This window comes from Danio rerio, chromosome 4, assembly GCF_052040795.2.
Source record: "Danio rerio strain M-AB ecotype USA chromosome 4, GRCz13ab, whole genome shotgun sequence".
In the NCBI taxonomy this organism is placed as follows: Eukaryota; Metazoa; Chordata; class Actinopteri; order Cypriniformes; family Danionidae; genus Danio; species Danio rerio.
In genome coordinates, this window is record NC_141024.2 from 55,909,721 (window position 1) to 55,934,521 (window position 24,801).

Consider the following 24,801-nt stretch of genomic DNA (forward strand, 5'->3'; position numbering starts at 1 on the left):
TTTCCCACGCTAACTGTCTCTTCTTCACTGATGGTTGCTTCTTTTCAAATATACACACTCAAATTTGCTAAAACTTTGCATGAGAACTTCAAGTTCAGCTGGAGAAAGAAATGGTGATCTCTTTTATAAGATATTGCCATAGTCACTCGTAATGTCTGCGCTCCACTGATAATGCCTTTTTAAAGTCACGGTGTGCGCGCTTAACTCTGAGTTGGTCTACTCGAAGTTGATTGACCCAACTCAGATCAGCTGTTCTGAAACCGAAAACTCTGAGTTTTTAATCTCTCGGTAAATCAACTCAGAGTTCAAGTTTAAACTCTGAGTTGTTTAAACCTCCTTACAGAAACAGGCCCCTGGTGTCATATTTACCAGAGCTCAATATGTGTCATGTTTACCACGTGTGCTGTTTAAAGTCCTGTACAACAGAGTTAAAGCTGAGTGCAGAACAAGTTTCAGCTTGTGCTTTAGTACAAATGTGCATGTTAAACGTAGTGTATAGTTCAGTGAAGGGAATTAAAAAATACTTTTGTGTATTTCTAATAACTGAAAGTAATGCTTAGTTTTTTTATGTTTCCTCATCTGATTTCTGTGATGAGTTTTTACGTGTTTTTCAATGAAGCTGAAATTGTGTAGAATAAAAAATAAAAAAAAGCAGCATGGGTGACACGGTGGCTCAGTGGTTAGCATTGTCGCCTCATAGCAAGACGGTTGCTGGTTCAAGTCCCAGCTGAATCAGTTGGCCTTTCTTTGTGGAGTTTGCATGTTCTCCCCGTGTTGGCGTGGGTTTTCTCTGGGTGCTCCGGTTTCCCTCACAGTCCAAACACATGCGCTATAGGAGAATTTGATTAACTAAATTGGCCATAGTGTATGTGTGTGGGTGTTTCCCAGTTGCAGCTAGAAGGGCATCCGCTGCATAAAACATATGCTGGAATGGTTGGCAATTCATTCTGCTGTGGCGAACTCTGACTAGAGACTAAGCCAAAGGAAAATGAATGAATGGAAAAAAAGCAGCACATCACTCGTTTACCCATGATTGCTGTGTAGCAGAACTGATCAGACTGACCTTTTGTCAACTATTAGTTTGTGCTGAATTAAACTGTAGTTCATAGTTCTGACTTCCACTATATATATATATATATATATATATATATATATATATATATATATATATATATATATATATATATACATACATATATATATATATATATATACATATATATTTATATATATATATATATATATATATATATAAATATATATATATATATATATATATATATATATATAAATATATATATATATATATATATATATATATATATATATATATATATATATATAAATATATATATATATATATATATATATATAAATATATATATATATATATATATATATATATATATATATATATATATATATATATATATATGTATATATATATATATATATATATATATATATATATATATATATATATATATATATATATATATATATATATATAGTGGAAGTCAGAACTATTAGCCCCCCTGAATTGTTAGACCGGTTGTTTATTTTTTTCTCCAATTTCTGTTTAGCGGAGAGCAGATTTCTTCCACACATTTCTAATCATAATAACTGATTTATTTTATTATTGTCATGATGACAGTAAATATATACATACATATATATACATACACATACACACACTTTCTGACAAATTTTGAAATATACAGTATGTTGCATGTTCATATGACCAGGCACAGCCTAATAAAAATCAAGGACTTTTTAGCACTTTTTTCAGCACCTATTTTCATTTTCAAGATGGACACACAATGTAGTGAACACTTGAAATGTATTCTCTGTAACCCATAAAAACATTGCATAGGAAATTATACAAAAAAAAAAAAAACATTAATAATAATAATATTTATTAATCATATATCAAAAATCTATTAAACCTGCACTAAATGCTTGTGAAATGTTTTTTTTTGTACTCAAGTAAAAATTCAATTACACTGCTAAAATAATAAAAAATTTAGTAAATAATACTAATATTAGGTAAAAGTATAAAGTACTCTTTTTAAAAAGTACTAGTCACTTACTTTTGAAAAAAAAATCTGATTTTCATAATGAAATCACTTTAAGTGTAAACCTATTTGAATGGTTTAATTGCTTAAATTCCAAAGCTACATGTATAGGAATCTAACACTAACAGTCTGGTCGATTTTTCCTTTCATGACAATTAATCTTTTTCAATAGCACTGGCAAAACTACCACAAACTCTATAAGGCCATAGAGACACTTTTTGCCCATTTTTAAACAATATTTTTAAGCTTTAAAAGGTTTAATTAAAGTTTATGATGAAAATATTTTACACTATTTTCCTTTACAGTATAGCAAATTTGTTTCTTAAGTAGCTGTACTTCACATGTAGATTTTATTTTACATTTGATCTTAAACTGAAATAGTTTTACAAAAAAGAAAAGTGCACTGTCAGTAATAAAATACCAAAACAAATAACTTCATTTTACTTGAGGTATTTGAAATATGACAATACTTTTAGCTATAATGTATAAATCACACAAATACCTAGAAAGGAACATTTCCAGCATAAATCTTTTGTCATAAAGAAATAAAAAAGTTTTACCTTTTCTAAAAGTAAGTTTCACTTCACGATACAGTCAAATAAGAAGTCTGTTAGCATTGTCACCGTTCATGCATGAATCTAATTCAAATACTGGATAGTTTTTGACTACATTTAGTCAAGGAGCAAAGATAAATGTCTACTTTAATAGCGAAGAGATTACGATTGTATACAATCTGAGCCCACACACGCGATGATGATGAAAGGACTTGCAGTTCATTTGAAAAAGCTTATTCAAGAGCTTGCAAAACAGTTTGGTGATTAATGTACATGACCGAGCTCTAATGTTAAAATAAAACATTCGCCACCTTTGCAGAAATGAATAATTACGCAATACCAACATTTCCACGCCAACATTTAGAGAAGAGTGACAGGTCAGAGGCGAGTTAACTCGCTGTCGAAGAGAAGAGAGACCTGTAGATTGTCGAAATGGCAGGAAGTATGTCTGTGGTTTAATTATTCTTGCTAATAACGTAGACATATCTGTATTGAAAACATCCGAGAAGCATTATTCCAATAAAACATTTGTTTTTAAGTTGTTTTTTTCTGTCTCGTCAACACAGAAAGGCTTTTGTCCCGCCCTTACGTTTCACGCAAAACAAGACAAGGTCAACTGTGATTGGCCATTTTCACAATCAGTCAAATCACTGCTTTGGATTAAATGCTTAAACTTCAAAAACTGATTTTTAGCAGCTTATGACTCAATGCACTAAAATAAACATTCTAAGCACAGCGATGTTATCGTACGCTTCAGGGAACAGCCAATGCTGATCACATTGGTGTTATTGTATGTACAAAGGATTAAATGTGTTCATTTTTTCTTGCATTATTCAGTGATTCCTTCGCGTACCACTAGGAGGAAGCCCGCGTACCACAGTTTGAGAACCACTGAGTTAGACGGTAGTGGTGGCTCACTAACATCCAGTGCCTTCAGCAGGAATTTGTGGATGTGTTCTCACCCTTGCCCGGTCGAACCGAATCTGATTCAGCACCATATTGAGACCGCACCAAGTGCTGTAGTCAGAACTCGTCTGTACCGGTTCTGTTCGGGTTGTTCAGAGCACCGGCTCTGTTTCAGGGTTAAATGGATAAAATCCCTGCCTGACACTCTGCATTTGCTGCTGCCAACCTCGATGACATCATCATGTTTAGTCATCATTAACAGCGGCATTTGCAGCATCTGAGGGTGGTCATGACAATGCTAAGACACTCTGGATTCACGGAGGTCAGGTATCTGGTCTTCCACTTGGGACACAGGCAGGTGCGGCCCCAAATTGACAAAACTGCAGCAGTTTTAACCCTTTCTTAGACCTAAGACCAAAAATGTTTCATGCCTAATTATTCGGCCCTCATTATCATGTTGACTGATCTCACTAAAAAAGGAGAGCCAGATGCCGTCCAATGGTCAGAGTGGTTCAAACAGGTGTGTGTGCTGCTTGAGCCAAAAAAAGAAAAATAATTATTAAAATATGTTTGCACTGACCTGCACTGCCGACCCTGCTTTCTTCTTTTAACACATCCCAAACCTCACAACAGTCTAATAAATAATTTGATCGCTATTTTGATCTGAAATTTGACTCATTAAAGATTTATCTTACATCTTGAAAAACACCTTGAGGTTGTGATGCTCCTTTTCCTCTGGTGTGTTTTTGTCTTCAGTGTGAGATCAGGATCATGTGTGTCCAGCTCTGTGTCTCTGAAGAGTGACGTGTCAATAGGTCATCCACCAGACCTCAGTGAGGAAACACCATCATCTGCCCAAAGGTATTTAGTGTTTTACATTATTAATCACACATGGACTGTATTTCAGTATTGATCAGGACATTTTTATTTTACTTTAACAATACTTTAAAGTGCACTTATGATGAAAATTATGCACAGAACTGTGTTTAGTATAGTGTGTTCATGTTATTCTGGGGTGATATAAAGCCAAAAAGTGTCTTTTTAAAAAATTTCCTGATGTTAAATTAGGATCCAAATCCATCCCTTTTGAGGCCCACCACAGCGTGATTTAGGAGTGCGGTTTCCCTGCCCACCAAATTGATTGACAGCCATGAATTAACATGTTTCCTTAGTAACGCATATAGTCATATCAACAAGACAAAGCAATTGGGATTAAAAGATCTGTTCAGCTCTCTGGGATCATCAATCTTCATCATATGTGATCAGGAATGAGTTTACAAGTTTAAAACATTTCTAAAATAGTGAAAGTTAGTAATAAAGTAAGTTAAAGTCAGTAAAATCACTGTGTGTGTGTGTCTGTGTCTATGGGTGGGTGAACTTTGTAACAACATTGTTTTTGACTCATCATAGCATAAAGGATTGAATTAACTCCACAACAAATCCATCAAATAATCATTGGGAAAGTTCTTACTGTAGTATTTCTCACAAATGTTACGTGAGATCTGCTTCCTTTATGTCTGTCACTGTGCTGTTTATCTGATGGAGCTGAGGTAGAGATTGAGGCACACTCTGAAAGGCAATTGGGAATGGTGGGAGGGAAGAACTTACTCATTTGCATTACGGACACTGTTTACTCGGAGAGCTTACATTAAACTGCTAGAGAAGCAGGGTTCAAACTAAACAGTGTTTATTAACAGCGGCCACAAGAGACATACAGCAGCTTCACTTAGTATCAACGCACATACATACTGAATGACTGTGTGACTGAGTGAGAGCGAGGTAGAGGGGGAGGAGCTACACAGAACACTACAGATCCCATATACACACTGTCATAAGGATCAATGCACTACAGGCACAAGCCACAGAAATAGCTACAGTGTGTTCAGAGCTGAGAATTATAATATTCTGAAATGTATTATAAATAATCTGATTAAGGCTGAAACGCTCTGGTTACTAAAGTGACCCTTGTTCCCCGAGGAGGGGAACGAAAATGCGAGGGAAACGAAAGTGGATTTTAATCCACGAATGGGGGTTTTGTTTCAGAAAGCCAATCGTCTGGAAGAGTATATAACGGGCCAATGAAATACCAAATGAGTTGGCAGCGTAAGCTTGCGCACGTGTACCTTATTGCCAATTAGCTCCGCATATAAGCACATTGAAAGCAAGAAAACGCCATCCTTTTAAGCTGAAGAGACTGACAATTACAGCTAAGGAACAATCATTATGGCGATGCTATATAGCATTTCCGTTCCCCTCCTCAGGGAACAAGGGTTACTTTAGTAACCAGAGCGTTCCCCTTTGGATGGGGAACTTCAATACTATAAGTGGATTTTAATCCACGAATTGGGAAATGTCTGGAAAACGCCATAATGACTGAGCCTTACCTTTGTCTCCGATGAGAGGATAGCCAGGCATAGCGTGAGCGCTCCTGCATCAAAGAGAGGTGCAGTCTTCCAACGTGATACCTGGCCCTTACTTATCCCACTTCAAAGAAGTTTTACAGATTAGATATATTTTTTGGGAGACGCAAGCATCTAGATAATTCTAGAAAAATACAACAGTACGTTGGGAAAGCATGCGGTCCCGATAGGGAGGACGCTGCGGAGGCCACCTGCTACCCAATGGGGAGATATGACGGCAAAATTTATGGACTAGCTCTGATAAGAAGGGGGAGTACGCATATAATAAGATAGTTAGCAGAGAGGGAAGACACTGGTCCGCCGGTGAGGGGGGACTGCACTGTGGCTGAATAAGCATATGGGATCACCTAGTGGGGTCACGCATAGCGGGCACCTATACCCAAAACGCGGGCTGACCAGTGGGCAGACCTACAACGTAATGGGCCAGCGAGTGACTCCTCCACTGAGTCAGTGCTGGGGGCCTTGGAGGAATCTGCAGGGCTCACCTAACGGGGAACTTTACTGACAGATGAAAAAGCGCACGTATCTCCGTGTTAGGGAGAATGGCGCAGCAAGCATGTTTCAACACCTTAACCAAATTGTTTCCTCAACCACCAAGGGTTACCTAATACCCTTGAGGAAACTGGCTCCACTTGCAGATTTTAAAACCTTGCAAATGTATTAGGTGTTGCAGCTCTACAGATGTCTGTTAGAGGCGCCGTGTGCACTCTCCCTAGAGGATGCGATGCTCCGAGTGGAGTGCGCACACACTCTCTGGTAAGTGAGGGAGATGGCATCCCATATTCCAGTAGGCTATTCCAATCCTCTGTTTCGATACGGCACTTCCCGCTGCCGACCGCTATAACAGACGAAGAGCTGCTCAGAAGATCTAAGTTCTGATTGCGGTCCAGATAAATACGCAAAGTGCGAACTGGATAAGTAAGGCTGGGTCTGCCTCCTCCGGGGGCAGCCCTTGCAGGCTCACTACCTGTTCTTTAAACGGTGTGGTAGGAACCTTGGGCACATATCCCGGGCGGGGTCTCAGGAACGTGAGAGTAAGCCAGCCCAAATTACTGGCACGAGTCACTGACCGAAAAATGCCTCCAGGTCCCCAACCCTCTAATCGATATCAACATGACCAGCAGAGCTGTCTTCAGGGACAGAAATCTTAAAGATACTGAGTCGAGGATCGAAGGGATCTGATGCAGGCTCGTGAGAACAAGGGCGAGATCCTAAGAGGGCATGAGAGGGGGTCGGGGTGGATTAATTCGCCTAGCACCTCTGAGGAACCGGATGATGAGGTTATGCCTTCCCACGGTGCTGCCAGCCACCGCGTCTTAAGAGTTAAGATGACAGCCACGTAACCTTGAGTGTAGAGAGCGACAGCCTGCTCTCCAGCTTCTCTTGGAGTAAAGAAAACACAACGCCGATCTGGCAATTTCGGGGTTCTTCTCTGCGAGAGACACACCATTCAGTGAATAGACTCCACTTCAGGACATAGGCGCGCTCGAGAAGGGGGCTTTGGCCCGAGTGACGATATTAACCTCCGCAATCGGTAGGTTGCCTAAGTCTTCCTTGCGTCTAAGGACCACACGTGGAGGTTGCAAAGATTGGGGCAAGGGTGCCAGATGGTGCCCTGTCCCTGAGAGAGTAGATCCTCTCTCAAAGGGATCTGCCAGGGGAGGGCCGTCGCGAGGAGGGAGACCTTTGACATCCAGGTTCGGTTGGGCCAGAGGGGCGCAACCAGCAAAACCTGTTCCTCGTCCTCCCTGACCTTGCACAGTAACTGCGCGAGCAGGCTCACTCAGAAGGCTGTAAAAGTCTCTGAAGCGAAAAGGATGGCATTTCCTTGCTTTCCCTGTGCTTATATGCGAAGCTAATTAGCAATAAGGCACATATGCGCAAGCTTACGCTCCCAACTCATTTGGCATTTCATTGGCCCGTTATATACTCTTTCAGACGATTGGCTTTCTGAAACGAAATCCTCATTCGTGGATTAAAATCCACTTATAGCATTGAAGTTCCCATCCGAAGGGGAACTTTAGACACATTCTGTAGACACAAAAGTTCTTGAAAAAGAGGTCAAATAGGAGCCCTTTAAAAGCAAAATATGTGAGATTATTTCCATTAAAATGTCAAGAAAACACTTGAATAGTGGTATATAAATTTTCTGACTTGAATTGTTTGGAATGTATTCTTCCATAGTCGTGATAAGGGCAGATATCTGACCATAAAACATTTCCTTACTGTTTGTGACTTTAAATAATGCATCTGAAAAAAAAAACTCTGGTAGTAAAATGTCCTCTTCATAATGGTGAGTTTGAAATAAAGAGACAGAAGATCCATCTGCTGAATCTAATAAATACAAATACAAATGTCATGGTGAAGATCAGAGCGAAAACAAAAAAAATCTAAGTAACAAGGTGGCAGACAAACGGCAAAATTATAATCCACAGAGCAGAGAGACGGAGATGCAAACACAACGGACCACATTTATAAATCCAACACTGGAACAAGTGCAGATCTGGACACAAAAGTCTACTTATGACAAGGTTCATGTGTGATTTATAAAACATTCATATGCAGACAGTCCCATCATACAGATGATTTTTATAAGTTGATAAATGTGACGACTAAAAACGGTCATGATTTGAACATCAAGCCCTTAAATATTTATGTTTTAGACGCCTCACTCCTAGAGTTTATGACATAGATAACCTGGATAAAAAGAGGAACTTCTCACAGAGAGAGAGCACAGATCAGTAATGTGAAAATGAAAGTAAAGCAAAAGCTTCAGGTTAAAAGGTTAGACAAACCAACAGTGAAAATGTGACAATAATGAGCTCATAACCTTCTTAAAAATCATAAATCAATCTTACCACAGACATTTGGCCATCTTGTGATTTTTTTCCAGTATATACATTAAACTCGGTTTATTAAACTTATCACGTTTCCATGTTTGGTGATAGTCTTTAACTTCTAATTCTACTAAATAAGACACTCACAAATGAATGCAACTTATTAACACTCACAGATGGTAAAATAAAAAAAGTAGACATTTTTACTTTTTTTATAATTTTCTATTTTTCATTTTCTTCTTTTGACACACGTATTAAGTATTTTTTGCCATCAAGTGTCAGTCAATCTTCAAAAACCACCTTTTTACAAATTCATAGCACTATTATTATTACCTAGTGGGCATTGTTGAAGGTTTTTAATGTTTAAAGTGTGTTAACCTAATGCAAATGATCTTACACCAGACCCCCCATTAGCCAACATTTATTAGACCATTTTCAGATCTATTTACATCTACATTTAGTCATTTAGCAGATGCTTTTATCCAAAGGGACTTACAAATGAGGAAACAATTTACACAACTATAAGAGCAACAATGAATTTGTTTGAGTGCTTTAGGCAAGTTTCAGGTATGTAAAGAAAGTGTAAGAAGCAAAACATTAGTAATTTTTTTTTTTTGTAATACAGTTAGCGGTAGCACCAGAGAGGCAATTGCAGATTAGGAAGGAAAGTGGAAACTAAATAGTTGAGTTTTTAGTCGTTTCTTGAAGACAGTGAGTGACTCTGCCGTTCTGATGCAGTTTGAGAGTTCATTCCACCAACTGGGTAGATTGAACGCGAGAGATCAGGAAAGTGATTTCTTCCCTCTTTGGGATGTAACCACGAGGCGACATTCATTCACAGAACGTAAGTTTCTGGAGGGCACATAAATCTGCAGAAGTGAGAGCACATAAGGAGCAAAGCCAGAGGTCGCTTTGTAGGCAAACATCAGAGCTTTGAATTTGATACGAGCAGCAACTGGCAGCCAGTGCAAACGGATGAGTAGCGGAGTGACATGTGCTCTTTTATGTTCATTAAAGACCACTCGTGCTGCTGCGTTCTGAAGCATCTGAAGAGGTTTGATAGAGTTAGCTGGGAGCCCGGCTAGTAGAGAGTTGCAATAGTCCAGTTTGGAGAGAACAAGAGCTTGAACAAGGAGTTGAGCTGCATGTTCAGATAGGAAGGGTCTGACCTTTCTGATGTTATAGAGTGCGAATCTGCAAGATCAAGCAGTTCTAGAGATGTGGTCAGAGAAGTTTAGTTGGTCATCAATCGTTACTCCAAGGCTTTTCACCATTTTGGATGCAGTAATGTTTGCCCCATCCATCTGGATTGAAAAGTTGTGATGTAAAGTCGGGTTGGCAGAAACTTCAAGCATTACTGTTTTCGCGAGGTTAAGCTGAAGATGATGATCTTTCATCCAGTATGAAATGTCTGACAGGCAGGCTGAGATGTGAGCCAGAAACGAGGGATCATCAAGGGGAAAAGAGAGGTATAGCTGGGAATCATCATTATAGCAGTGGTAGGAAAATCAATGTTTCTGGATGACTGATCCTAGAGATGTCGTGTAGATGGAGAAGAGAAGTGGCCCAAGAACAGAGCCTTGAGGTACCCCAGTGTTTAGATGCATTAGGTTGGACTCCTCTCCCTTCCAATACACCATGAATGACCTGTTAGAGAGGTCATGAACCACTGAATAACAGTGCCTGCAAAGTCCAGTGACTCAAGCGTAGATAGCAGGATCTGATGGTTTACAGTGTCAAAAGCAGCTGACAAATCCAGCAAGATGAGGACTGATGATTTAGAGTCTGCTTTAGCCAGTCTGAGATCCTCCACGACCGAGAGCAGGGCAGTCTCAGTTAAGTAGCCTTTCTTAAAGCCAGATTGCTTGTTGTTTTGAGTAAGAAAGTCCAGGACTTGATTGAACACTACTTTCACCAGAATCTTGGCCATGAATGGAAGCAGTGATACCGGTCTGTAGTTTTCAAGTAGTGTTTGATCCAGGTTGGGTTTCTTTAGCAGTGGGGTTACCCTAGCCTTTTTAAATGAAGTGGGGAATAAACCAGAGTCAAGAGATGTGTTAATTATGTGAGTCAGTGTTGGTATGACTGCAGGAGAAATGGCTTGCAATAGATGAGATGGAATGGGATCAAGCGGACAGGTGGTTGCATGAGGTGTGCAGAATTTTTAGTTTTTCGCCAAATTCTCCCTGCAGCCCGAAGTTTTGAGCGATGCTCACGGAGAACATCAGAGAGCCAGGGTGCAGGACCTGGATGTAAGAGGACATAGTCTGTCTAGACATGATGCTAGTGTGGAGCAGAGTGTATCAGTGGCACTGTTCGTATCCAGTGCAGAGAGTTTGCAAGATGGAGGAAGAGACTCTGAAACAATGGTGGATAGTCTATTGGGTGAGAGAGAGTGTAGGTTTCTGCGAAAGGCAACTAGTGTTGGAGTGTGTGATGGCTCAGGAGTAATGTGGATGTTGAGAGACAGAGAAAAATGATCAGATGTGTGTAGTGGAGTTACTGTTTGGTCAGTGAAGCTATGTCGAGTGTAAATAAGGTCTAGCTGATTACCTGATTTGTGAGTACCAGAAGTACGTGCTCTTTTGAGGTCAAAGGAGGCAAGCAGAGTCAGGAAGTCACTAGCTTGTGGTCTTTCAATGTGGATGTTGAAGTCACCTAGCACCAACAAGAAAGTGTCATAATCAGAAAAAGATGAGAGTAGAACATCCAATTCATCTAAGAAGGGACCTAATGTACCCGGTGGGCGGTAGATGACAGCCACATTTATGTAGAAGGGGTGGATAATGGTGACTGCATGGAATTCAAAGGAGCTGATCTTTGTCAGGGACGGTCTCTGAGTAAATTTCCATTTTTTGGAAATCAGTAGTCCAATCCCTCCCCCTCTCCCTGTCTAACGAGGAGTGTTGGAAAAAGAGAAATTAGCAGAAAGAGCTGCATGTGTAGCAGTGTCCTTCGGTCTCAACCAGGTCTCAGTTAGAGCCATGAGATTATAGTCAGAATGTGTAGCTATGAAGGTAATAAAATCTGCCTTGTTAACAGTAGATTGACAATTCCAGAGGCCCACGGAGAGAGAGAATTGTGAAATAGCAGATACACGTATTGAACGAAGGTTGTGAGGATTACGCCTGCAGCGTACCTCCCGTGCTTTGTGAGTGTTAGTAACAACAGGAATTAGTAAACACATAATAAAAGTGCAATGAAAACAATAATAAGTGCAAAGATAAAGTAAAATAAAGTAGTAAAGTACTCAGGTGCTTTGTCTGTGTCTTTGCTCGGTGGAGTCGCGAAGGTAGAGTTGATGGTCTTTACACCAGTCGGCCTTCACACGAGGCGGCCTTCACACGAGGCGGTATTCACACGAGGCTGCCGCAACAGCTGACGCAATGAGACTAGCTGCTTATATACACCCCAGAGCTGATTGAATTCAGCTGGACACGCCTGGAGAGTAAAAACACCAGAAACTAAGGCAGGGGGCACGAAACCGTCCGCGATTGACACACAAGCTCTTACAGTAACCAAGGAAACAGTGAGTAAACTTTCTAGTAGCACACACAGACAACTGAAAACAAGTCTAAATGTCCTAAAACCACACACAAACAGCTGAAAACAAAACAAGTCTAAAATGTACTTACACGCTGTTGGTCTCGTTGCTAAAGTGCTTCTCCATTTAATAGCCTAATATTAATGTAAAGAGAAATCACACCAAAATTTTGGTGGTCTCATTTATATGGGCAAAACTGGGGTGAAAACAAGTGTACACCACTTCCCATGTAAAAGTACAAATAAATAAATTGATGGGAGTGTGCGCAGAGCTGTAGGTAAATTCTACATAAATGTATTTAACCTAAATGTTGACTTAAAGGAAAAACTTTCAATGCAGGACACACGAGTGAGAGTGGTGGGCTGGGATTCACATATTCAGAAGAGTATAATAAATTATGTGATTTTGATCTGAAACTTTAAACATTAAAACTTTATCTTACACCTTGAACAACACCTTAAACAACACCTTGAGGTTGTAACGCTTCTTTTTCTCCGGTGTTTGTGTCTTCAGTGTGAGATCAGGATCATGTGTATTCAGCTGTGTCTCTAAAAAGTGACGACTTTCTTAGATGTCCCCTTTTACATCCTTTTTTAAACCATGAAAGCATAACCCTGGGGTCTACTCATTGATTCTTTGTGTTGTTGTTGTTCCTGCAGTGTGGATAGAGATGATCAGACTGGAGACCTGCAGCAGGATTCACTCCAACCAGAACATGATGAACTTCAGAGAGTCAAAGAGCAGCACAAAACCAGCATGAAGAACAAGTATGAGAGATTATTTGAGGGAATCAACCATGGAGAGACTCAAACCCTCCTGAACAGGATCTACACACAGCTCTACATCATAGAAGGAGAGAGTGAAGGAGTGAATGAAGAACATGAGGTTTTACAGATGGAGAAAAGAGCCAGAACAAAACCCTCACAACACACTCCAGTCTACTGCAATGACATCTTTAAAGCCTCAACTGGAGCAGGACATGAGGAGAAGATCAAGAAGGAGAAAGCCCAGATCAAGACTGTTCTCACTAAGGGCATTGCTGGAATCGGGAAAACCGTCTCTGTGCAGAAGTTCATTCTGGACTGGGCTGAGGGAAAAGACCATCAGGACGTAGATTTCATGTTTGTGCTTTCATTTCGAGAGCTGAACTTGATCAGAGATCATCAGTACAGTCTTTACAGACTTCTGCTGGACTTTCATCCTGAACTTGAAGATCTGGAGCCCAAGATTTATGAGCAGTGTAGAGTTGTGTTCATCTTTGATGGTCTGGATGAAAGCAGAATCACACTCAACTTTTCAGATGAGGAGAAAGTTTGTGCTGTGACTGAATCTTCATCAGTTGCTGTGTTGATGTGGAGCCTCCTGAAAAGAGATCTGCTTCCTTCTGCTCTCATCTGGATCACCTCCAGACCAGCAGCAGCCCATCAGATCCCCTCCAGATACATCAACCGTCTGACAGAAATTCAGGGATTCACTGAGTCTCAGAAGGAGGAATATTTCAGGAAGAGAATCAGCGACGAGCATCAAGCCAGCAGAATCATCTCCCACATCAGAAGAGCAAGAAGCCTCCAGATCATGTGCCACATACCCGTCTTCTGCTGGATCTCCTCCACTGTGCTTCAGAAGCTCCTGGAAGAAGATCTGAGTGCAGAAATCCCTCAAACTCTGACTGAGATGTACATCCACTTCCTGCTGATTCAGATCAACATGAGGAAGCAGAAGTATGAAGAGAGAGATCCAGAGAAACTCCTGCAGTCCAACAGAGAAGTGATCCTCAAACTTGCTGAAGTGGCTTTCAGACAGCTGATGAAGGGCAATGTGATGTTCTATGAGGAGGACCTGATTGAGAGCGGCATAGACGTCACTGACGCCTCAGTGTATTCTGGGATCTGCACTGAGATCTTCAAGGAGGAATCTGTGATTCATCAGAGGAAAGTCTACAGCTTCATCCATCTCAGCTTTCAGGAGTTTCTGGCTGCTTTCTTTGTGTTTCACTGCCATTTAACGAAGAAGAGAAAACCGCTGGAGTTGATTTTAGGACATTCATATGATCAATATATACAGGCCAGCTCTAAAAAGTCTCTGTATGATCTGCTCAGATCAGCAGTAGATAAAGCTGTAGAGAGTAGTAATGGTCATCTGGATCTGTTCCTGCGGTTCCTGCTGGGCACCTCACTGGAGTCCAATCAGAGACTCTTCCAGGATCTGCTGACACCCACAGAGGAGAGCTCAGAGAACATCAGGAGAATCACACAGCACATTAAAGACAAGATCAAGAGAGATGACCGATATTATGACCGTCTCTCAGCTGAAAGATCCATCAATCTGTTCCTCTGTCTGCTGGAGGTGAAAGATCAGACTCTGGCCAGAGAGATTCAGGAGTTTGTGAAATCAGACAAACACTCAGAGGGGGAACTCTCTCCTGCTCACTGCACAACAATTTCCTACATGATTGAGATGTCAGAGGAGCCGCTGGATGAGTTAGACTTTAATAAATTCAACACATCAGATGAGGGAAGACGGAGACTGACAGCAGCTGTGAGAAACTGCAGAAGAGCTCTGTGAGTATTCATTGATTGATCACAGAAGACACACATCAGTCTGCACTGAAGACTCAGATCAGTTTAGTGAATCACTGCCCTGCTTTAACAGAAAATCTTTAGCTGGCCATATCGTCCCCCTGTGAGATTGCTGATACACCATATTACTGCATGGGGACGCGGCGGCAGTGTTCTGTTTCCTTATTTGCTCATTTATTTCATCATTTCTAAACGTATTTAACAAACTTTTCTTGATTTTTTACTCACACAAACAACATTTGTACTTATTCAATAATCTACTTCATTTTCTTTACATTTTATCCTGTAAAATTAGTAAAATCCCTGTAAATCCCTGTGCTCCTCCAGCTGAATAGGACATTTGTTGATGTGTATTTGCTCAAGTCTAACACAGTGTCGCTCTTGGATAATTGTGTTTGGTTTCTGATCAGAGAAAGTGTAAATTTAGACACAGTATTGCCGTCTCGCCGCAGACATCCCTCTAATATTACATTTACTGTAGGCCTAAACACTAAACTTTACACTGAGCTCAGTAAAATGCTCTCTGATTAGTTATTAATAATCTGTTTAATAATTCATTACAGTCATATGAATGGGGAAATACAGGTTTAGTTTAGTTTATTGTAGTTTCAATTAATAAATAAATACATTAAAAGAACAGATTTTCTTTTTATGAATGTATGAGGGTGGTATGGGGCCCAATGTACACTGGTGGGGGTTGCAGCCCAACACCATGGGACAACACCATGAGGTAGCCTGACTGCCATTAGGTACTGATATGAGATCCTCAGACCCCTTGTGAGAACATTTGCCGGTGAAGTTGGCCCTGGGTTCCTCCTAATGCAAGACAATGCTGGACCTCATGTGTCTGGAGTGTGTCAGCAATTCCTGCAATTCACTACAGTTTTGAGATTGACTCCATATCCAGTCCTCCATGGGTTAATACATTTGATTTCCGGTGATCATGTCTGTGTGATTTTGTTGTCAGAACATTCAACTGTGTAAAGAACAAAGTATTTAATAAGAATATTTCCTTTGTTCAGATCTAGGATGTGTTATTTTAGTGTTCTCTTTATTGTTTGAGCAGTATATATATATATATATATATATATATATATATATATATATATATCTTTTTTTATATATTATATATATATATATATATATATATATATATATATATATATATATATATATATATATATATTGTAGCGAGGCAGAGGGAAAACACATACACGATAGCATTGTGTTACAAACAGGTAATTTATTTACAATGTGCAAAAGTGAAATCAAGATAAATACGGTTCATCTCTTCTAGGGGCAGGTGCTCTGGTGCTCCGGGGAGAAGGTGAGGTTGAGTGAGAGTTCTGGTGAAGGATCGGTCAACTCTTGGAATCCGCTGTGTAGGAGAGACAGAGAGACACATAGATTAGCGCAGAGAGTCAATAGCCGCGTTTCCACTATCGCGCCTAAAGCGAGCGAGCCAGGGCGAGCCAAGGCCAGTGGCATTTCCACTGTCACTTCCGGGGCCTAATCAGGCCAAAGCGGGGCCCGCCGAATACCTTGTGCCAAGGAGGGCCAGCTGGGGCTTCGGAGCGGAGTGAAAGGAGAGGCGGGCAGTTTTCTGATCGCACATGAGTACATGCGCCAAACAAATAAATAAATAAGGGAAATAAAACATCTAGCCTTATAGTCTGGGATCTTTTTGCATATGATCACCCTTATGTTTCCCTTTTAAATGTAAGGCTGCTGCATAAAATAATAAAGTAGTTTTAATTTATAGTGACATTGCTGCGTCCTCCTTTATGTTTCAATAACGCATAATAATCTTTACATCATATTAAAGACACAGCAGACAATAAAGGTTTTCGAGAGTTATTGTCAAGTTTAAAAGGTGTGTTTGTGCGCGTTTAGATGCCTGTAAGTGTGTGTGAGGCAAGAGCGCTTCTTCACAGCTCTGTTGATACCGCGAATGGCTTTTTTCTTTATTTATTTTGAAGATAATACACAATATAAATACAACAGAACGACAAAAAACTTAACAAATTACGTGCCCTCTTGTAGACTTTAAACAATTTAGTGTCATGTCTTGATAAAATAGCCTAAGCTATATTGAAATATAATTTAAAGAATTACAAATATCGGATATATATAAAATTACATTAAATAAATAAACCAATATAAAATAAAAAAAGCTAGCTATAACAATGTAGGTAGCCTATATACGATACATAAATTAAACAGTTTTAAAGCCACATATAGCCTAACTTTCATTTTACAAAGACCTGTCTGAAAAAAAAATATTTTAGATATTTTCTGAAAATAATAAAACAATTAACACTGGAGAAGGTTTGAAATATTATTTATAAAGTATTTGGATACGATGATATTAATCAAATCGCGCAAACAGAGCATTTTTTGGGTGAGTGAAAGCAGAATAGCCTATCTTTTTTCTGTCAGTCCTGCGCAGCGCTGCTTTAAACGCATTAGGTGAAAGTCCAAGCACAAAGTGTGTTCTATATCCTCAAACAAGTGTTTATGTTTTATATGACGCGGACAAATAAATGAAACTTTAAATGTAGAGCTTTAGTGAGTAGCTGCTGAGCGCAACAAATATGGCTATATTTTATTAGGCTACTCGCTCTTATGCTGAAACACTTAACCTGACGTCTATCAAAACGAGGATGTTATAAAATACATGCCATATCAAGTTATAAAGGAGAATTTCTGTGGCTTTATATTATAGATGTGTGCGCTCACTGTGATGGGTCCCTCCCTTAGTGGCGAGAGCACTCAATGCACAATGCCAACAGTTGGTCGGTGAGTAAACAAATGTAATGAATGGAAATACACAGGTCTGTGCGTATAGACATTTCATGTACTGCTGTACAGTAACGTGTCGTTTGTTTCGGTTGTCTTCATTTTAATGGTTTCGTTTCGTGAAGATTCTATGATGTGCTTTATCTGCTTGATTCCCGCTGAAGTGGACGGGTTGTGTGACGTTTGATTCGAGGACGTTCTGTGGGCGGTGTTTGCGTGACGCGCTGTGAGCTACTAGCTCGACAGTGGAAACGCGACATGATTTCGGCCTCATTTCTCAACCTCCCAAGCTATTGGCCCGGCCCGGCCCGATAAAAGCCCTGGCTCGCACTGGCCCGATAGTGGAAATGTGGCTATTGAGAGAAATGAAGCTCATCCTCCTTGTGTGCGGGGTTTGCTTATATGTGTCTCCTCTGATAAGCTCCAGCTGTGAACGATCCGTGCTGATTAGGTGCCAGCTGGGGTAAATCCTGGACCAAGGCAACGTGGCATAGGTATACCCGCTACAGTCTCCCCCCCTCAAATGGTCTCTTCGCTACAGTCTCTTCGCTGTTGCCATCCATTGTAGCGGGGCGTGGTCTGTCACCAGGGTGAACTTCCTGCCCAGAAGGTAATACCTGAGCTCCAGAATTGCCCAATTGATTGCCAGGGCCTCCTTCTCGACCGTTGCATAGGGCTGACTTCAGGGTCCGAAACGCGTCTTCCGCCGCTTTGTCCCATTTTATCCTCTCTGTCTGCCCCTTTCTGGTCAGGTCTGTCAGTGGGCTGGCTATGGATGAGAAGTTAGGTATAAAACATCTATAGTAGCCCGCTAACCCCAGAAATGCACATACCTGGGTTTTTGTTGTGGGTTGTGAAGTTTCTTGAAGTGCTTTGACCTAATTCTGTTGTGGCTGTATAAGACCTCTTCTGATGTGGAACCCGAGGTATTTGGCTTTGGCTAGCCCAAGGTGGCATTTCCTGGGGTTAGCTGTGAGCCCAGCCCGTCAAAGATCAGATCGTCCAAATATGCTGCTGCATATGGCTGGTGGGGCCTCAGCAGGATGTTCCTCATCTTTTCGATCTCCTCGTTCATAGCCAGCCGGCGAGCCTTTGGTACTCGATAAGGCCTTTGTCGGACGATGGTGTAGGCTTGGGCAGTATTACGGTATTATGGTATACCGCGGGATCTAAAAATAGCAACGGTGTCAGTTTTAATACCGTTATACCGTCATAAAATATTAAATATCCTTTATTTATAGCCTACAAAAACCTATATGTGGTTGTCATCACGGGACAGTGTGGAAGAGAGAGAGAGGAAGAGGGAGAGGGAGGGGGAGAGGGGGAGGGGGAGAGGGAGAGGGAAAGGGAGAGGGGGAGAGGTGACGTGACGAGTCGCGCTTCAAACTGTCCTGCAGTTTGCCAGTTTCGACTGAACAGAAGGGAGACATGGTTAATATGAACGAGAGGTCTGCATTGGAGCTGTAGATCTTTGCCCGAACCCGGTGAGACCCGAAAAAAATCCAAATCCCTGCATTAAAATCCATCCCTGCAAAGATGAAACAAATGATGACGAAGTAGTAAAAAAAAAACGAATTTTGACGGCGGTCAAGCCAGTCACTAGCTCAGAAGGAGCGGTTATTCCAGCCGCAGGTATTTCGTGGTCGCTTATACACTTCGTATTACGGTAGAGCCCTAATCCGCAAGCTGACAGGTAAAAAGACGAGGCCACTCCGCTCGCTACACTAAAACTGCTGTCATGGAAAATTAAATGCATGTTCCTGACTGGTAAAAGATGAACAAACAATCCTACCAAAAACTTGCAAAATCAGCCAGATCAGAACTCTGCATCTCGACCTGTAGCAGCAGGAAAGGGTGTTCAGCTGCTGGACGCACCATGAGTGAGAGACTGCGCTAAAGCCAGTGGATTTAATAATGTTTCTCTACAAACAAACACACGTAGCCTAATCTTGATGAGTAAAGAGTTTTTCAATTATAAATAAATATTAATTAAACCATATAATCATAATGTAGACAGAGTATACAGGCTAATGGTGGCATTAATCTTTTAATATTCAGCTTCACTGCCGCCCTAATGCCAGATTGTAAAGCCAAGTGGAGAAACAAATCTTGCAGAACCTTTATCTTAATTTCGTTATTGCCAAAATACCCATCATCATTTAGAGTTTATTTTAATTTTATTTGTTAAGCAAGATTTCTTTTCATTAGTGTATTAGCCAATTTAAAAGCTAAGTGTATGTGCCCAGGCCCATATAGAGTGCTGAGATGTTACGATGTTACAGAGGACTTATTTTATTTCTTTGTTCCAACTTCCAAGTGGCCTATAGTCTACGTTTGTTACGAATAAATGATGTTAAAACATATAAATTAATCATTCTTGAAAAAATGCATTAGAGCTGTGCATGAGCACATTTGAATAATGTCGGGCAGTAAACGGGTTCGGGCTTTATAAAGCTGCCAATCAAAATGTACCTGTCGGACTCGGGACCTATCGGGTATAATTATTATGGCCCGATTACAGCTCTCTGCATTCCCGCTGCTGTTCCGCGGAAGCCAGCCAGATTTCTTACAGTGTGGGAGTAAACTTCTGAATAAATCGGGGGAAAGATGTGTGTGTGTGTATGTGTGTGTATGTGTAAGAGAGAGAGAGAGAGAGAGAGAGAGGTGCTGTGTGTCGCTTGGCGCGCTCTCTCTCTCTCTGACCGCAAGCCTAAGGTCGCATAGAATGTATTCAGTTTCTGAATGGTTTAGGCTCAAGCCAACAGTTTGGTGACGCTGTCTGAGCCTTACGTCCTAATTTTTTTATTACGCCGGTAATACCGGATACCGGGGTAAAATATGGAGGCGGTTTGACGGTATCAAAATTTGGATACCGCCCAAGCCTACGATGGTGCCAGGTGGAGTAATGATGTTGTGCTGGATGATGGTGGTTAGGCCCGGTTTCTCCGAGAACACATCCTTGAACTGACCAACCAAGGCTTGCAGCTCCACCTTCTGGTTTGCAGACAGTTGCTCACCTATGTGGATGACTGGGGGACTCTCTTCCGTGAAAGCCACTAGGTGGTCTGGAGCTGCAACCCATCTCTTCATTAAATTGAAGTGGTATAGTTGTTCCTCTCGTCTTCGACCCGGCTGATGGACTTGATAGATTACCGGCCCTATCCTTTCCACTATGTATACGGTCCCTTCCATGATGCGAGGAACTTCGAAGTTGTAATGGATATCAGGATCATCACTTTGTCCTCTGGTTGGAACTCCCTGGGTTGGGCGGGCCAGTTATATAATCGTTGTTGGGCGCGCTGGGCGCGCTGGGCTTCGGTTAGGTGTTGCTTGACGATGAGCATGACTTTTTCAATGCATTCTCTCATGTCCCATACGTGTTCAGTCACCGACCATTGAGGGGCTGGTTCCTGCTTCCAGGCTTGGCGAGCCACATCCAAGAGCCCGCGGGGTTGACGGCCAAATAAGAGTTCAAACGGTGTGAAGCCTGTGGAGGCCTGGGGTACTTCTGTGATACCGAATAACACGTACGGGATCATGAGGTCCCAGTCGCGCCCGTCCTCTGCCACCACTCGGCAAAGCATCTGTTTCAGGGTTTTGTTAAACCTCTCTACAAGGCCGTCGGTTTGCGGATGGTACACCAATGTCTTCAGCTGTTTTACCTTTAATAGGTGGCAGAGGTCCGCCATTAGCCGGGACATGAAGGGGGTGCCCTGGTCTTTCAGTATCTCTGCTGGTATTCCTACTCGACTGCACAGCAGAAACAGCTCCTTGGCGATCCCAGATGACGTGGCTTTTCTCAGGGGAATAGCTTCTGGATACCGGGTGGCATAATGAAGGATAACAAGGACAATGCTGGTTTAGCCGCAATGGTTACCCTCTGTGCAGGTACATAGCAGGTATCTCCGTGCACGCACGTGATTGGGATCTGTGCTTTACTTTCACAACGGTGTTTTAGGACTTTGGGGTGAACCAGAGTGATGGTGCTTCCTGTATCCAACGAGGCTGTTTGTGTTTTCCCTTCCAAAGAGACTTTTCGGGTGGGAGCTTCGGGAGGTATGTTGCGGTGGACCACGCAACCCACTTTCTAGGCCGGGGTCGAGTGTATCATCGGCTCTGTGGGCATCGGCTCGTCCATTGGGCTAGGGACCGCTGGTCTGCTGCCTGGCCGCGCTGTGCCCTCCATTGGTCACCAAGGTGCATTCACCCTCCGGATTGGCAGAGCCTCTCTCTCCTCCAAATCCCTGGCAACGTGAGCTTCAGCCAATTCCACCGCTTCCACTAGGGTGGGCAACGATCCAGGGTTTCCCATGCTGGTAAGGGTGCGTAAACGTCGAGGTAAGGCTCGCTTTATTTTTTCCACCACCACTTTTTCAGCGATCTGGACCGCCGAGGGATCTCCTCCCAATAGCCACAATCGGCCTAGACGAGAAAGATTGCTGCACTGCGCTGATTGCTGAGAGCCCCATTATAGCTAATATCTCCTTCTACAGCGCTTTATAATCTTCATTTTCAGGTGTCTCTAGTGCAAAATAAGCTCTTTGAGCTTCTCCAGTGAGGAACAGAGCCAACATCCTTGCCCAGCTTTCCTTTAGCCAGTGTTCTCTTTCGGCAATCACTTCAAAGGTGTGTAAATAGGCATCTATATCGTCCAGGTCACTGAGCTTTGTGATGTGGTAATGCGCACTCACTTCGGGAAGCGGTATGCATCCGTCCGCCTGGCGGAGCTGTTGTTCCATTTGGTCTTGTCTGGCTGTGAGCTGCTCAGTAATGGTCTGTTGCTTGCTGGAAATCTCCGCTAGGTGGAGTATCACTTTTTCCAAAGACATGGCTTACAGGACGATGACAGCTGAGCAAGAGAGAGTGAGTGGGAGAGAGAAACCGGATGCCTTGTCTGTAACACAAAAAAAATCTGTGGTTATTTTTTCTTCTTACTGGTAAGTGTTTCTTCTGAATTTTCGCTCTATTTTGCCAGCATTCTCCACCAGGGAAAACACATACACAATAGCATTGTGTTACAAACAGGTCCCCGGAGGGTGATTTATTTACAATGTGCAAAAGTGAAAACAAGATGAATACGGTGCTCTTCTAGGGGCAGGTGCTCTGGTGCTCCGGGGGGAAGGTGAGATTGAGTGAGAGTTCTGGTGAAGGATCGGTCAACTCCTGGAATCCGCTGTGTAGGAGAGACAGAGAGACACATAGATTAGCGCAGGGAGTCATTGAGAGAAATGAAGCTCGTCCTCGTGTGCAGGGTTGGCTTATATGTGTCTCCTCTGATAAGCTCCAGCTGTGACCGATCCGTGCTGATTAGGTGTCAGCTGGGGTAAATCCTGGACCAAGGCAACGTGGCATCGGTATACTCGCTTCAATATATATAGTTTATTTTCAGTGTTACTTTTATCACTGTAGACTGGACTCATGAACACTCAACAGTGCTCATTTCTTACTGCTGATTTTTGCTGTTTGTCCTCTACACAGGCTACAGCGGTGTAATCTCACTGTTCAGTGCTGTGAGAGTTTGTCTTCAGCTCTACAATCCTCAAACTGTGTCCTGAGAGAGCTGGACCTGAGTAACAATGACCTGCAGGATTCAGGAGTGAAGAAGCTCTCTGATGGACTGAAGAGTCAACACTGTCAACTGGACACCCTGAGGTATATGATTCTCCACTCAACAACATTAAAAAGTGTTTAGATTTAGATGGAAATGTCCACATATGTTTAAGAGAATTAGTGGATAAACTGCAAAATGCTGCTTTTCAAATGAAAGCTGCTCATTTTTTTAAACAGTTCAGGAAATCAGTGTATTTTAATGATTATTTTATTTAATTACCTCTAAATCTTTTATTTGGATTGTATATCTTTATATGATCATATTTATAGTTTATCTTTGAATTGGTTTATTGAAAAGATATATTTAGGAATTTGTCAGATGTTTTGGTCATTCTGACAAAAAAAATCCAAAACAACAGAAGCAATGTGGATGAAGTCTGAGGAGGTTTCTGGACCCTCCAGCAGTTTTGATATGCTCTGATCATTTGCATTTTGCAGGTTCATAAATATATAAAGTCTCGTGGTCCTCTTATCTAAACTGAAATTTAGCAGTTTTCTTACATTAAAAATATTCAAGAATATATTAGATGGCATTTAATTTTCAGTTTTATTAAATAACAATAGTCAATAATAATTGTAATTGAATAAATTCCAATAGTTTTGTCATATTATTTACCTCACAGTTAGTTTTTTTTTACATCAGATGAATGACCAAAATCACACTGTTAATGTAATCTGTGTTCTTCTTTCTCAGATTGGACACGTGTAATCTCACTGTTCAGTGCTGTGAGAGTTTGTCTTCAGCTCTACAATCCTCAAACTGTGTGCTGAGAGAGCTGGACCTGAGTAACAATGAACTGCAAGATTCTGGAGTGAAGCTTCTCACTGATGGACTGAAGAGTGTGAACTGTAAACTGGAGACACTGAGGTAAATGATTCTCCTTTCAACAGATACAGTTATATTGGGTTACCAAATGTGGGACCTCTTTCAATGGATTGGCAGAAGAAGAAACAAAACATTTACAGGGTTGTGAGTTTAATCATAACTATACCAATGTAGGTTTATCTGTAAATAAATTTAAAAGCATTACTGAGTATATTATATACCTAAATATGACCTAATGTTAAAGAAATCAGTTTATTTTAAGGATCTTTTTAATGAAATACTTCTGAATTATTTATTCATATTTTATATTATTATATTTATATTTGCTGTGTCCTGGTGAAGTTTAGACATGCTCTGCTGTTTGTTCAGTTTGCAGTTTCTTGTAAACATATAAAAGTCTCATGACACTCTTATTATCATCTAAACCACTACAATAATATGAAGACACACTATAAGCATGTATTCAGGAATTTACTGTAAGAGACCCGGTGAACTGATGTATTTACTACACATGCATCTGAAAATAACCCTGATTACTCATTCACATGAAGCAATATATTGACTAAAGTTCTTCTGTCAGAAAGGCTGTGTGTAAAGCAAAGTCAGCACTCATGATTATTGATCAGGGGCCTCATGTATCAACGCTGCGTA

The 24,801-nt window shown here is 41.2% G+C and overlaps 2 protein-coding genes across 2 annotated transcripts in view; one reads left to right on the plus strand and one right to left on the minus strand.

The window, feature by feature from the left end:
* Window positions 1-24,801, plus strand: part of LOC137491402 (NACHT, LRR and PYD domains-containing protein 3-like) — a 35,921-nt gene that overhangs the window by 2,217 nt on the left and 8,903 nt on the right. Inside the window, exons 3-6 of the mRNA NM_001444972.1 lie at window positions 4,292-4,396; window positions 12,996-14,897; window positions 23,193-23,366; window positions 24,019-24,192. Coding sequence (NP_001431901.1) covers window positions 4,292-4,396; window positions 12,996-14,897; window positions 23,193-23,366; window positions 24,019-24,192 — 2,355 coding nt within the window. The remainder of the gene's footprint in view (window positions 1-4,291; window positions 4,397-12,995; window positions 14,898-23,192; window positions 23,367-24,018; window positions 24,193-24,801) is intronic.
* Window positions 16,140-24,801, minus strand: part of LOC108183562 (NLR family CARD domain-containing protein 3-like) — a 163,471-nt gene continuing 154,809 nt past the window's right edge. The window contains exon 14 of the mRNA XM_087248506.1: window positions 16,140-16,293. Within this exon, the coding sequence (XP_087104632.1) occupies window positions 16,159-16,293 (135 nt within the window). The 3' untranslated portion in view covers window positions 16,140-16,158. The remainder of the gene's footprint in view (window positions 16,294-24,801) is intronic.